At 38.2% G+C, this 16,343-nt stretch overlaps 1 protein-coding gene across 2 annotated transcripts in view; it reads right to left on the reverse strand.

Moving 5' to 3' along the window:
* MIPEP (mitochondrial intermediate peptidase) overlaps window positions 1-16,343 on the reverse strand; it is a 172,022-nt gene that overhangs the window by 100,609 nt on the left and 55,070 nt on the right. For both annotated transcript variants that reach the window (XM_058547857.1, XM_058547856.1), the window contains exons 11-14: window positions 7,934-8,087; window positions 6,171-6,248; window positions 4,404-4,608; window positions 3,106-3,215 (exon numbers count right to left, since the gene is read on the reverse strand). In XM_058547857.1, coding sequence (XP_058403840.1) covers window positions 3,106-3,215; window positions 4,404-4,608; window positions 6,171-6,248; window positions 7,934-8,087 — 547 coding nt within the window. The remainder of the gene's footprint in view (window positions 1-3,105; window positions 3,216-4,403; window positions 4,609-6,170; window positions 6,249-7,933; window positions 8,088-16,343) is intronic.

Consider the following 16,343-nt stretch of genomic DNA (forward strand, 5'->3'; position numbering starts at 1 on the left):
TTTCTGGATAATGCAGCAGGATAGGAAATGAAGCATTAAAATGCAACCCTGTTATTCTTCTTATGGGCTTTAATGTTATTTATTTACAAAGACTTAGATTTTAGGGAATTAACTCCTGTCCTTAAGGCTAGAACTGGCCTTGAAAACATCAAGCCACTTGCTGTCTTCTTTAGTAACAAGAAGAGGCAAGCCCTCTGTAAAACTCAAGGCATTTATATGTCTCTTGCCTCTGGCACTCTTGTCATTCTCCATGGAATCACAAAACTATCTGAAATTCTTTAGAGACTGTGTCTGCAAGCCCTTTAGCCCACTGGACATGTCTTCTGAGTCTGAACCTTGAATTGATTCAAAGCAGCTTACTGCTTTCTGCCTATCTCATCTAGTTTAAAGTACATTTTTGGACTTAATATTGTTTTCGTGAAACGATCTTGTTCAAAAGTGGTTCTTCTTACTGAAGAATTTAGTAATAAAATAGGAATTGTCCTTTTTTGGGACATCACATCACCCTCCAAACAGTGGCTCTAGCCCTTCTTTGCTCTTCTGATTGTTCTGTAAATAGATGATAATATCTTAAAAACTGACTTAGTATTTGTGGTGAATTTCAGCCCAAGTACTCCTCTGAAAGGCTCACGGTGCCCTCCTGCAGTCATCCTTACCCATGTGTGTCCTACTTACAGCTGGTTTTCAGACCTCTTAAAAACCGAAGCTCCCACACAGCTCCTTTCCTGGTGACGCCTCCTGCTTTTCTCCCCTGGGCAATTTCTCCTCTTCTTACACTGGCCATCTCTATGCCAATTATTCCCACACTTCCTTAGTGTCTATTTGATTCTGAAGTTCAGACTTGTACAACTAATGGCCTCATAAACAAGAATGATGTTCATCAATCTATCCAAAAAAGAACTTCCTTCCTCAAACTGGGCCCTCTTCAGAATTCTCTGTTCATGGAACCTCCATCTTCGACTGTTCTGCTTTCCCTTCCCCTGTTATCTAACTAGCTTCAAGCGCTTCCAGTTAAGTCTCCAATAGCTCTTCAATTCTGCTTCTCCTAGCCCCCTACTGCCGCTGCCTTAGTTCTGGCCCTCACTTAGCGCTAAGGGCTGAGCAAGGTCACAAATTCAAAGGTGGAATCTAGGGAACCTGTCTGCCAAAGGCGAATGAGAACATGGGTTGGGGCAGAGTTGTATGAGAGCCAGTGGCCAGAAGGACTAGACACAACTCCCAAGAGGAAGTGTGATGGCAAAGCCTAGTATAAAGAACGCCCGGAAAAATCTCTACAGTCACAAAAGGTGGTCTAGTAAATGAGCTGGGATTAAAAGGTGTGTGTGGGCAAGAGGAGTGCAGAGACTGGCAGCAAATTCTAGAAATAAGAACCTTCCAGTGTCTTTTTCTGTCTCTCCTTCCCTTCCTCCTCCTGTTCTTGCCACAGTCACCGTCTTGCCATTGTCTCAAGTTTCTCGATGCCTCCGTATGGGCTCTTCCTTCTGGCTGGAATAACCTTGTCTTTAGCTCTGCCCTAGTTCCCCTGAGATTTAAAGCCATGAGCACTGAACACTGTCTCCCTTATTCTTGGCTGTTTCTGGAATGCTGAGAACAGTGCCTGGTGCATAATAAAAACTCAATGACTATTTCCTAACTGAAGGACCTATATATGTTCTTAGTGAGTCCTCAATAAAAATATTGTAATGAGATGGATGAGGGCTGCTGAGAGCTGACTGGCAAACTGCCCCCTTTACATATTTTTTCAAGAGCTAGTTCCTCCAGCACTTCCTGTGTGAAAGCCTCTCCCAACATCTCCAGTAGAGCCAGCTGGGCTCTCCGTTATGGTCCTGTGCACTGTGCCTGCAGCTCTGCTCCAACATCCCTCATGCTCTGCTACCCTTGAGGATGGACAGGGGAGCAATTACAAAGGAGGGGATTTAATTAGGTCTTCCCAATCATTCCCAAACCCCAAATGTGGAGCCATGGATGGATTATGTTATTATTTGATGGGCTATGTGCTTCTATGTTGTTGACTGAGTCTACATAATTCCCAGAGCAATTCTTTACAGGTTAACGGACAGGTAGCTAGTTGGTCCTCAAATATTTCAATTTTGTCATCTTAATAACTGAAAAACAGTATGATGAAGACTAACTCAGAAGAAACTCATCCATTTTTCTACAGTTGATAGTAATAGCTAGACAAAATCAAGTAAAAAAAAATGACCAAATCACATTATGCATCTGGAGACACAATCAGGAAAAGAGTCACAAATAAAGGTGGTTTTGGATCTACTTTTTCTGATTCCATTCATTCCTTCAATTAATTTCTTTTAGTGTCTTTTATGTGATAGGCACAATTCTAAGTGCTAAGGATTCAAAAATGAATATAATTTTACACCTGCACTCAGGAGATACAGTCTAAGGGGGAAAAACACCAACTAAAGTAATATTATATAATCAAACTTCTGAGAGAAGGGAAAGAATGCATTTTCCGAAGTACATGTGGACAGTAAACTGCACAATGCTGACAGTCAGGCTTATAGCTAACTTACTGTAAGGTGACCTCATTTTAATCCTACTTGACACAATTTAAAAATCTTTAAAATTACAACGTACTATTTAAACCTGAACCTCAAAATTAGGAATTTTCAGACTTAGCATCATATAGATGCTAAGCATACTGGGAAAATATGGCAATGTAGTTCAGTTTTATGGAACAACATTAAGAGAGCAAATATTCAGAAGCATAAAAGAAAGAAGAAAGAGCTAAGGCGTTTTTGAAGTGAGACAGGCTCAGAGGCCTGTTCTACTAAAAGCTTGTTTCTTCATCTGGGAAAGAGGAGCAGAGTGCTTTCCTCAGGGGACGGCTGCGAGGACTAAATGGGCTATCACTTGGTATACAACAAAGGGCAGCTATTTGTCAACCCACGACTATATGCTATGACTACGATGCTATAGACTGGCAAAAAAAGAAAGGGAATCAGAAACAAAAACCTGCAGAAGGATTCCAGTACTGAGAGAGGGTGACAGAGTTCTGAAAAAGCCCTCAGTTCTGCACCATCCAGCAGGTCATGAAGGCTGACGCCACCCCCTGAAGGACACTACTACAGCATTAGGCTTCCCTACCTGCCCAGTTTGATAATGTCTGGCAAACTGGTTAACCACTCGATAATCATTTGCAAAGTACTCCATCAGAATAGAAGGAACCTCAGCAAAGTCAGTGGGGCACCTGGTCCCTAAAATGAGGGAAAAGAAAAAAAGTTGGCATGAATCAAATCAACATATTTATCTTACTTCTTATGTACTCTTTTAAAACTTTTATTTGTACTTCTGATGAACTATGATAAGTTTTAATTCATTAAATCAATATTTTACTTCTATAAAACTATTGCACATATTTGCAGAAAAGTTTATTATAATCCTATATATTTCCCTGTATATGAAAAGTAAAACAAAATATTTGCACAGCTGGATAAAACACCTTGTAAAGCAAGGGCTCACACCCTCTACAAACAACCTGTCTTCAGCTATGCTGGGCTATACATGAAACACAAATTAAAACATTCTTTATAATTAATACAGCATTTGTATTTAATTCACTGAATTCCAGCACCAAATGTACTTATCCTTCATTTCTTTTAAAAGTACTTTATTTTATTCATTGACTGCTTCTGTTAACAAGGTTGATCCTCAATGCAGAAAAGCAATATTTTAAACTAAAAATTATTTAAAGCAACAAATCCTGTAAGAACTTTTTCGTGACATTTAATAATTCTGTCCAACTCATCTATAGTCTTTTCAAATATCTTCTCCTCCCCCAAAATATTGTGTGTATAAAGTTAGTTAACAAATACTGAATACCAACAATTTACCAGGTGGTCTAAAGCTGACCATATACAATAGTGAGCTTAAGACTCAGAGATAAGACAAATAAGAGGAAAGTCTACAATATCATCAACTACAGCCACATGAAAAACTATATAGAGGGGAAAGTATAAGAAAAATAAAAAGTAGCTTATCATATTTTTTCAACATGCTTTAATATGCTTTCTAACTGATTTTGGATAAAAAGAGGCAACATTCATTCAGTTACTAACTCTGTGCTAGGTACTAAGGAGATACATATTTATTCACCCACATATAGCCACAAACTTAAATTCCATATAAAACACTAAAAAATGTAAAATGGTACAAACTCCAGACAGACAACTGTGACTTACTCCTCGGTGAGAACTATTAGCAAGAAAGGAAAAAAATACAAGAGAATCGGGTTGCAGAACAATGGAAAGACAAGATGAGGCAATCTGCCATAAATGACCACAGGACATTAAGTGATCAGATTTTCTAAATAGAAAGCTTTTTTCCAATTTAAAATACATGTTTTTAAAGGTGTATTAAATAAAAGTCTCCTTTGCATGGCTCACCAGTAACGTGTTGGTAACGAGTACGTCCCAGCATAGAGTGCATGGCATGTCCCATTTCATGGAAAAGATTTTCCATCATTCCAGGAGTTAACAAAGTAGGTAAATTCCTTGAGGAATGGGGAAGATTCAGCATAAGAACTACAACTGGGAGTTGATAGTCTCCATCTTCCTTTAATCTGCCTCCACGGATTGTAAAATGGCAATCCTTTAAGAATCAGAAAACATAATATGAGAAGAAAGTATTACGTAATCTAAAAGATAAAATAATCTTAATGAATGTAAAATTAGACCAAAATGTGTGAGTTCAAATTTCCATTTTTCTATTAATTTAGTAATAGACACTTTTTCCAACACTTTATTTTGCTAAAATTTTAGTTTTTTAAAACACCAATAATACATCAGACTTGTACTGACGAATTCATTCATTCACTCCAAAAATATGTATTGCGCTGATGCTGTAACAGATGCTGGAAACACATCACCAAAGAGCTTAGATCCACTCCCTCAAGATGTTCACAAGCAAGTGAGAAGAGAAAGACACCGAGCTACTGGAGGAAAGGACGCTAATATTTATTGAACCCCTTCTATGTGTCAGGCAATGAACTAGGAGACACTTTTCTTACCTATTATCTTTACCACTTGGAAGTGATGAACTCTAAACTATCACAAAGCAAGGAATCTTGAGTAAGCTTCTCTGTAACAGGCTGAGAGTCACATACATATTATCACTAATTCTTCACAATAACCCTATGAGGCAGGTATCTCATTTTTCAGATGAGAAAACTGAAAATGAGTCTTGGAAATATTAAGTCATGGATCCAAGGATACACAACGAGGATTGCTGCATTTCAGATCTGAACCCAGACTGACGACTAGGAGCCAGGGCTCCCAATCACTAACCTGGACTCTCCACCAGCCATTCAAGCAAAGAGGAAGAACAGAGGACTTGGTGTCCGATGACCTAGACTCTGGTCTACTGGCCAAACCATCTCGGAAACTAGTTTGCCTCTACGAGCCTCATCTTTACCTTGTCAAATCCCAGAGGAGTTGCCCAGATTTTATAAGCTCACATCTATTAAAATGCTTTGGAAATTGTGAATCACTATTCAAATTATTTCTGTTATAACTTAAAACCTGAACTCTTGGCATTTCCCATCAAAGTACCCAAAACTGCAGAAGCTGACTGACCAGCAAACCTGTGACACAGCTAAAGGAAATGAATCTCATGCACTCCACAGGAGGAGTGAACTGGTGCTTGATGAAGTTTCCACATGGACTATCTTCTGTAATTCTAAACTAGGCCCATTGTCAAGTGTGGAAAGTAGTTAAGAGTTGGGGCGCTGGTCTGAATGTCTGGGTTCATACCCTAGCACTTCTTAGCTGTGTGATTTGGGCAAATAACTTAACCTCCCTGGCCTCAGTTTCCTCATAATGTTAGTGTCTATTCAAAAGGCTGAGGTGAACATTCAAAGATGTGATGTGTATAAAGGGCTGGCACATTAGGAGGGCTCATAAAATGTCAGCTATTATCATTATTATCATTGTTACTATGACCCAGATAAAAGTGACAGGCACAAATTTATGTAATTATTTTTATAACCTTTATCATCTCTAAATTCTACCCTAATTTCAAATTTAGATATTTAGTAACTATCATTAATGCCTTTTAAATATTAGGGAACTACAAAAATGAGATATAAAGTTCACATTAATACAAATTAACTGCTAATCCCTTCTAGAGAGACCAGTTTGTAAATAAAGCTTCACCTGATGTGGTTTGTCTGCTCGCTGAAAAAAATCACAGTAAATGTACCCCAACAATCCTTCGGATTCATGAACGACGGCCTAGAAAAAAATTTTAAATTTAGTGGTCAATGAAGCCATCAGAAACTCCAAAAGTGAAAAAATATCCCTAACACAAGAATCTGTATATAAAACATCCACAGCTACAACCATAAACATTTTATTACTTTTTACATCCCATATTATCTCCAGATAGACTCAGTTTTCCCCTCAACGTCTTTTGCTCCATCTCTCAGATGATTTTAAATTGGGAATTCCATCCAGGAGAGGAAACCCTCCTCATTCTGGCCCTTCATCCTCTCTGCCAGTCCCCAACAACACCTCGACCAAACATGGCTCTTCCAACTGTTCACAAACCACCCAAAAGAACTGGAAATAAGTGCTGGCTGGACAAGTTTAGCAACAAAATTATTTCTCCTTCAAATCTTAGAATGTAATGATATATGCCCATACAAATTATAACCCTGGAATATAGAAACAATAAAAGGTAGCTTCTGGCTCCAGCTGAAGATCAGTAACATCATTATTTATTCCTTTATCCCAAATCGGGCCTGTAAAAGAGGCACAGCTTACAGGAAAGAGCTCAGCCACTAGTCTCCATCTTGCCTTCTTTGTCTTTTCACAACTTGAGGATTCTGCCCAAGAGAACCTCAATTTTATGCTTTAAAATTTCCTGCAAGCATATATTCAACAAGCACTAATTCAACAAACATCTATCACACATCTACTCGGTGCTAAGAACCCTTCAAGGCATTTGGGATACAGCAGTGAACAAAACTGGCCAACAGTGCTGCCCAAGTGGGCTCACACCCTGCAGTCACCACCCGCATTTTGTCCTTTCACTCTTCTCCTACCAGTTTTTCTTTTCATTATATCTACGCATTCTATCAATGTCTATCATTTTTTGAAGCACATAATATGCAAACAGATGGATAGTTTGGTAACTAAGTGCAGTGATGAAATGTGCTCCCATTCTATCCTTTCAATTCCACCACCACATATATTCTATTCTCACAAAACTTAGCCAAGAGACAATGAGATAGCTTTCATTTCTTAAAATATAGTGAAAAGAGTAGTGTGGTAAGCATATAAGCAAAAAAGCAAAACAATAACAACACAAAGCCTTTGCAATAAATACATGGGTCAATAAATCCTCAAAATCTTATCGGAAAAAACAAAAATATTCACACCTCAAACAAAGTGGGCCCTAATAGGAGAAGGATGCAACTAGGCTTGAAGTTACTGACAAAGAAGTCAAATCAGAACACAGGATACAAATTAAAATCTGATGCAAATATAAGCTCCTACAAGATGGGAAGGGGGTTGGAAGGAAAGGAAAAGTGACAAATGCAATGGATTCTGGAATTAACCAAAAAGGACACTTAGCACTGCAGGAGTATGAAAAGTAATGACAAATTTTCCTTCAACTAGAATTTGTCAACATATGAAGATTCAACTTTCAAGTTCCTCAAAAAATTTTTTTTGGAGAACCAACTCTGCTGTTACATGTTTACATCAATTTCAGGCAACAACTGGTTTTAGAGAAAAATGTGTCTTTTATACAATATCCTAAATCAGAAGTGGTGATCTGGATTCTTTGTGGAACAGGAATAAAGTGAGACACGCTCCATCAGGGCAAAGCTAACTTGCAGATGAAACTGTGGTTAATTCAATTACCAAACCCGAGAAAGAAAGTGATGCAACTTGACGTTAACTGGAATGCTTACCAGTTTTCGAACATCTTCACACCACACCTCTCCTTTTGCAGGCTGCTCTGCGTATAACGAAATCCCTAACAGTTTGTTAAACAAAATATTCAGGCCTTCCATGCATGCTCCAAGGGAGAAAAACGGGCAATATAAACTGGGCTCAATATTATACCTAAGAGAAAGAAAAGAGTTCATAGCATTTTTGTTTACTTCAATTTCTTAAGGTAAATTCAGTTAACTTTTCATTTAAACTTTAGGACCATAGTACCTAAAAAAGGATTGAAAATACAAAGGTATATCTATCTTTTGAGGGATTTTCAGACTTAGTTTTCTTCAGAAGAGCAGCAGTCTAATTATTACTAGTAGTAAGAGTAACACTAGTAGTTAAGGTAGACTTACTAGTCCCTAATCTCCATCTCTTTCAGGTTATTTACTCTTTCACTGACTCAATTAAGCAGTCTGTCTGTCTCAATTATCCACACAACATACATTCCTTTACGCATACTTCTATATAAGGTCTGACCAGTTTGAGCTATAATGGTAAACCTCACTTTATGCAATGTGTTACATTCTAAAAAGTTGTGACTTATATCACATAAATATTAAACAAATACAAGTCCTGAGGCACACTAAGTGAATTTAAAGTTCACATCCAGTAAAAATTTTGTTAAGGGAAAAATCTCTGTAATATAAACAATCAGATCTTAATTTATCTGTTTTGCAGTTATATATCTTAAAAGAAGGATAACATACTGGTAAGTTAATTATTCTTCACCCAAAAACAACTTTTTTATGTCCTATTCCAACATAAATCAAAGCACATCCAGAATATGTGATGTGAATGTTCATTTTTGAGTTTTTTAGTCAGGCCAAACTTTATAATCACAGCTAGAAAGAATGGCTGTAGAATAACAGTAGGTACTTATTCTATTTCCACTTTCTGGGATTAACAAAAAACACGCAAACTTACATATACAATATATACAAATTTATGCTTATTACTAAATGAGTGATTAGATTTTGTGAGTGAGCATAAATTGCACTAGAAATGAGATTTTGGCTATAGAAATCCACAAATTTACCACTTAATTTCAGATCACTTTTTCATAAAAACAGAATCTCACTGTTGAAAGAGACGTTAGTGGTCCAGTGCCCTCACTCATTGATTCACTCACTCATGCAGGCTGTTGACAGACCTGCTAGACGTTGGAGGTATGAATGAGAACAGACAGCCCCCGGGGAGCTCACAGCACAGGAGGCAGAGAAGTGAACTGACTACACTGTGTCTCCCCAGCCTAGAGCAGTGGGCACAGAGGAGGTGCTCAGGGCTGCTGCTGAGGGAACGAGTGAGCGAGCATCCGCAGTAGGACAGCGAGAGAGCGCGTGCCGACTCTACTTGTGGAGGGGGCAGAAACAGGAGGGGGTCACAGAAAGGAACAAAAAGGAGTTTGCTAGGTAGGGTGGGGATGGGGGATGAGAGAAGGGAGTAGTAATTAGGGAATTCCAGGGAGAAGCAACAGTGTAACAATGTATGAAATCATGAAATAGCCTGGTAATTTCTAGTAACCAGGTGGTTAAATGCCGGAGCACATGACACAGGGGATAAATGAGAAGAGTGGGAGAGGAGCTTGAACACAAGTGGGCGGGGTCCAGAGAACTGAGGGCTGGGACATAAACTTGAGGAATTGGAATTTCATGTTGTAGGCACACGGTCTCTCAACTTTTTGATCATATACCCCATCAATAAAATAATTTTTGAGTATTCAACCTTAATATATTTATAAATTATATGTATGTGCTATTGTTCTACTACATTTCAAAACAAAAAAAGAGAGACATTTTTATAAGTTCAGACAAAGAAAAATCAATCCAAACAATTTCTAATATTTTATGTCCACACTCTCAACGGATTGCTTACAGATTGGGAGACATGGGAGATGGCTTCTGTAGGCAACAGAGAAGCAATGTGATGCTTTCTGGAACACTGCAGGGTTGACAGTGTGGAGGATGGAATGCAGGAGAGGCAGGGAGAGCAGACGGTAAACTAATAAGGGTCTGGACAAGGGCAATAGCAGTGGGGTCAAGGATGAAGAGGCAGATTTGAATTTGCTCTTCTCTGAGATGAAAAAGTTTTGGGACTGTGTGAGTGATTGAATTTGGAGGGTGAGTGAGAAAGAATGGTCTAGAATAATACACAGGTTTCTGGCTTGAGCAAATGGGTGGAGGGGTTGGCAGAGTCATTTAATCAGAGCAATGAACACAAAAAAAGGAAGAAGAGAGTAGGGGTGTGTTTGTGGGAGAAGAAAGGAAGGTGTGGTGTGACTGTGGGAGAAGAATGGAAGATCCACAGAAAATAAATTCTGTTTTGGAGACCCTAAGTTTGAGGTGCCATTAAGATGTGGGACACTCAGGACGTTAAGACCAAGGAGACTTCATCATTCAGGTGTGAGTTAAAGCTGTAGAAGGAGATGGGGTCATTGGGGAAGGGTGAGGCAAGGTGAGAAGAGGGTCAGAAGCAGATCCCTGAACTTCCAGATGAAGGAGTGGAAAGGAAGACAGAGAAGAAAAGTTACAGCTGCTAGAGAATCCAAAGAAAAGGATATCATGGAGATAGAGGAGAAAATACGTTGAAAAATAGGAAATAATCAAGGCTTCTGGTTTCTGGTCTGGCATGTAAGGAGCCTGGAAGGCATTACTCCATTCAACAAGAAGTAAAAAGCTGAACAAACTGAAAACCAACAACTCTTCTTAGATCCAGCAGAGAACTGAGGTCACAGAGCAAATTGCTGCTCCTAAAATTGGAAAGACAAGTAGGCAGATACAGAGAATCACAACTCACAGGATTCTGCAGTGCAAACTAGTAGCAAGGCAGGAAAATTTAAACTACAACTGACAAACTGCTGGAGGCTCAGTATGAACAAGTCTGAGAGTTAAAAACTCCAGGGAGGCCCAGTTTAAGAGCAGAATCACCACTTTTATGAGTTTTACCTCCAGAAGCCTTACCAACGTCTCACAGCAAAGATGGAGAAAAATTGTCCCATGCTTCCAACAGGGGAAGAGAAAAGGTAGTCATTATGAAATACACTAGAGCATTCTGTTATTCTTAATAAAGCCTGCCCTCAAAAGAAACTATCTTACCAGAGCCTAACTTACCTGGAGGAAGGGAAATATCCAACTCAAGCCCCCTTTAGCCTTCCCGTCCCATCAAAGCAGGGAAGGGGAATGGAAAAGCACTGTGAAAATCAAAGCCCAGGGGCACAGGTCACTAACAGACTGAGAACTAATAATAGGACTGTAGAATGCATCTTCTTCCTCCACACATCACCACCACATCAATAGGGCTCCTGTACAATAACCGGGAGAATACAACTGGGAGAACTGTACGTCTCAGACCTTATTTAAGTAGAAGCATCCAGAGAAACTCAAAGACAACAGCAGAGACCAAAAAAAAGGACACCAGAGGTAAGTTTAGCCTACACATCAACAGCTACTGCAAAACGTCAACACAGCTTAACCCCCTGCCAGACACAGAGCCTCACACTAAAGTCCTATTTATCTCAGTTCCTTTCACCCAGTAGATTATGCCAAACATTCAACAAAAAGTTCAAGTCATGTGAAAAGACAAAAAAACAGTTTGAAGAGACAGAACAAGCATCAGAACCAATTCAGATATGTCAGAAATTCTGGAATCATCAGACTGGGAATTTAAAATAACTATGATTAATACATTAAGGGCTCTAAAGGAATAAGTAGAAAACACACAAGAATACATGGGTAACATTAGCAGAGAGATGGAAACTGTAAGACAGAATCAAAAGGAAATCCTAGAAATCAAAAGCATTTAACAGAAATGAAGAATGTCTTTGATGGGCTCATCAATACAGTGGATACAGCCAAGGAAAAGACTCAGTAAGCCTGAAGAATGTCAACAGAAACTTCCAAAACTGAAATGCAGAGTAAAAAGAATTAAAAAGACAGAAGAAAATACCCAAAGAATTATGGGACAACTATAAAAGGTGTAATGTACACATAATGAAAATACCAGGGGAGAGGAGAGAGTGAAAGTAACAGAAGAAATATTTGAAGTAATAATGGCTGAGAACTTTCCAGATTAAAGACAAACACCAAACCACAGACCAGAGAACACCAAGCAGGAAAAATACAACAACAACAAAATATATATCCATAGACTTAGGCATATCATATTTAAGCCACAGAAAATCAAAGACAAAGAAAAAAAAAATCTTCAAAGAAGCCAGAGGGAAAAATATCACCTTACCTATAGAAGAGCAAGGATAAGAATTACATTAGACTTCTCTTCAGAAACCATGCAGGTGAGAAGAGTGTGGAGTGAAATACTTAAAGTGTTGAAACAAAACACTACAAAGCTAGAATTCTGTATCCAACAAAATTATCCTTCAAAAGTGGAGAAATAAAGACTTTCTTGGACAACGACTGAGGAAATTTCTCACAAGTAGACCTGACTTGCAAGAAATGTTAAAAGAAGTTCTCCAGGAAGAAGGTAAATGAGGGCCGGCCCCGTGGCTTAGCGGTTAAGTGTGCGCGCTCCACTGCTGGCGGCCTGGGTTCGATCCCGGGTGTGCACCGATGCACCGCTTCTCCGGCTATGCTGAGGCCGCGTCTCACATACAGCAACTAGAAGGATGTGCAGCTATGACCTACAACTATCTGCTGGGGCTTTGGGGGAAAAAATAAATAAATAAAATTATTAAAAAAAAAAAAAGAAGATAAATGATACAGGCCAGAAATTTGATCTGCATAAAGACAGAAAAAGTGTTACAGAGAAGAGACAAATAAAGATATAAAAAACTCTTTTTTCTTATTCTTAAATGACTCAACAGATAAGTTTGTTCAAAATAATAATAGCAACATGTATTTGACGATTATAGTTTATGGATAAGCAAATGTATGACAGCAATGTTATAAGGGACTGAAAAGAAGAACTGGAAATACTCTGTTATAAGGTACTTGCACTCTCCATGAAGCTGTATAGTATTATTTGAAGGTGGACTTAGATTACTTGTGAATGTATACTGTAAACTTTAGGGCAATTACTCAAAAAGATAAGAAAAGAGAGGACAAAAACTGTAATCATACAAAATACACAGGTAAAACAATAAAAGGCAGAAAAAGAGTGGAAGACAGAAAAATAGAAAGAAAAACAGAAACTAAGAATAAGGGCAATGAATAGAAAACATATATGATAGGTATTAATCCAATTATATCACTAATCACTTTAAACATAAATGGTCTAAATATGACAATTAAAAGACAGAGAATGTCAGAGTGAATTAAAAAAAAACAAGATCCAACTATATGTTGTCTATAAGAAACTACTTTAAATATAAAGACACAGATAGATGAAAAGTATAGGAATGGAGGATGTACCATGCTAACACTAATCAAAAGAAAGTTGGAGTAGCCACATTAATTTCACTTAGAGAAGACTTCAGAGCCAGGAAAGTTATCTCAGATAAAGAGGGGCATGACATAATGATAAAGGAGTCAATTTTCCAAGAAGTCATAACAATCCTTAATGTGTATGCACCTAACAACAGAGCGTCAAAGCATGTGAGGCAAAAACTGACAGAACTGCAAGGAGAAATAGATGAATCCACTATTATAGTCAAAGAGTTCAACATCCCTCTATCAGAAATGGACAGATCCAGCAGGCAAAATATCACCAAGGACACAGCTGAACTCAACAGCACCATCAATCAACTGGACATAACTGACATCTAGAGACTGCTGCATCTAACTATAGCACTCTTCTCAAGGTCATATGGAACAATGACCAAGATAGACCACATTCTGGAAAATAAAATACATCTTTTTTTGTGTGTGTGTGAGGAAGATTGGCCCTGAGCTAACATCTGCCAATCCTCCTCTTTTTCCTGAGAAAGACTGGCCCTGGGCTAACATTCATGCCCATCTTCCTCCACTTTATATGGGACACCGCCACAGCACAGCTTGCCAAGCAGTGCATTGGTGCGCGCCCTGGGATTTGAACTGGTGAACTCCGGGCCACCGCAGCGGACCACACGCACTTAACCGCTTGCGCCACCGGGCCAGCCCCATAAAATACATCTTAACAAATTTAAAAGAATAGAAAACATACAATGTATGCTCTCAGATCACAGTGGGATTAATCTAGAAACCAATAACAGAAAGATAGCTGGAAAATCCCAAAATATTTGAGATTAAACAACATACTCCTAAATAACACATAGGTAAAGGAAATCTCAAGAGAAATTTTTAAATATTTTGAACAAAATGAAAATGAAAATACAACTTATCAAAATTTGTGGGATGCAATGAAAGCAGCGCTTAGAGGGACATTTATAGCAATGAATGCATATATTAGAAAAGGAGAAAGATCTAAAGTCCATAATCTAAGCTTCTATTTTAGGAAACTAGAAAAATAAGAGCAAATTAAAGCCAAAGTAACGAGAAGAAAAAAAATTTTTTTAATTAGAGCAGTAGTCAATGAAACAATACAGGAAATCAATATTAAAAAAATCAAGAAACCAAAAGCTGGTTCCTTGAAAGTATCAAGAAAATTTATAAACCTCTAGCCAGGTTAACTAAAAAAGAGAAAGAGAGAAGACAAATTACTCATATCAGAAATGAAAGAGGGAATATGACTAATGATCCAATAGGCAAGGCACTAAAAGGATAATAAAGGAATATTATGAACAACTCTAATCTCACAAATTTGGTAACCTAGATGAAACAGATCAATTCCTGGAAAGATACAATCTACCAAAGCTCATGCAAGAAGAAACTGTTAATATGCATAGGCCTATATCTATTAAAGAAGTTGAATCAATAATTAATAACATTCCAAAACAGAAAGTACCAGGCCCAGATGGATTCAGTGGTGAATTCTACCCAACATTTAAGGAAGAAATTATACCTATTCTCTATAATCTCTTCCAGAATATGGAAGCAGAGGGATTACTTTCTAACTCATTCTATGAGGCCAGTATTATCCTAATACCAAAACCAAAAACATAACAAGAAAGGAAAACTACAAACCAATATCTCTCATGAACATAGATGCAAAAATATTTTCTCAGAAAATATTAGCACATCAAAACAGTGTATAAAAACAATTATACACCATGACCAAGTGAGATTTATTCCAGGTATGCAAAACTGGTTCAACATTTGAAAATCAATTAATGTAATCCATCACATCAACAGACTAAAAAAGAAAAATCATATGAGCATTTCAATAAATTCAGAAAAAGCATTTGAAAAAATCCAACATCCATTCAGATAAAACCTCTCAGTGAACTAGGAATAGAGGGGAACTTCCTCAACTTGATAAGAACAACTACAGAAAACCTATACTAACATCACACTTAATGGTGAGAAACTAGATGTTTTCCTGCTAAGATCAACAACAAGGCAAGGATGTCCCTTCTCACAACTCCTATTCAACATTGTGCTGGAAGACCTTGCAATAAGACAAAGAAAAGGAAATAAAAGTTACAGAGATTGGGAAGAAAGAAATAAAACTGTCTTTGTTTGCAAATGATGTGATTATCTACGTAGAAAATCCCAAAGAAATGACTAAAAAGTTCTTGGAACTAATAAGTGATTATAGCAAGATTGCAGGATACAAGGCTAATATATAAAAGTCAATTGCTTTCTTTTTTTTGTGAGGAATATTAGCCCTGAGCTAACATCTGTTCCCAATCCTCCTCATTTTGCTGAGGAAGATTGGCCCTGGGCTAACACCTGTGCCCATCTTCCTCTACTTTATATGTGGGACACCACCACAGCATGGCTTGATAAGTGGTACGTAGATCCACGCCCGGGATCCGAACCTGTGAACCACAGGCTGCCAAAGTGGAGCATGCGAACTTAACCACTACACCACTGGGCTGGCCCACTTTCTTTCTTTCTGAACATCTTTTTTTGTATGTATGTGTGAGGAAGATTGGCCCTGAGCTAACATCTGTTGCCAATCTTCCTCTTTGTGCTTGAGGAAGATTCTCCCTGAGCTAACATCTGTGCCAATTTTCCTCTACTTTGTATGTGGGACGCTGCCACAGCATGGCTTGATGAGCAGTGTTTGGGTCCACGGCCAGGATCCAAACCTGCAAACCCTGAGCTGCCAAAGCAGAGCATGGAGACTCAACCACTACACCACCGGGCCAGCCCCTCAGTTGCTTTCTTATATACCAGCGATGAACCACTGAAATTTGAAATTATAAATACAATACCATTTATGTTAACAGCAAAAAACCCCTGAGATATTTAGATATAAATCTTTAAAAAATGTACAAGCTCTACATGAGGAAAAATGTAAAACTCTGACGACAGAAATCAAAGATCTAAATAAAGGGAGAGATATTCTATTTTCATGGATAGGAAGATTCACTATTGCTAAGATGTC

This window comes from Diceros bicornis, chromosome 9, assembly GCF_020826845.1.
Source record: "Diceros bicornis minor isolate mBicDic1 chromosome 9, mDicBic1.mat.cur, whole genome shotgun sequence".
Taxonomy (NCBI): domain Eukaryota; kingdom Metazoa; phylum Chordata; class Mammalia; order Perissodactyla; family Rhinocerotidae; genus Diceros; species Diceros bicornis.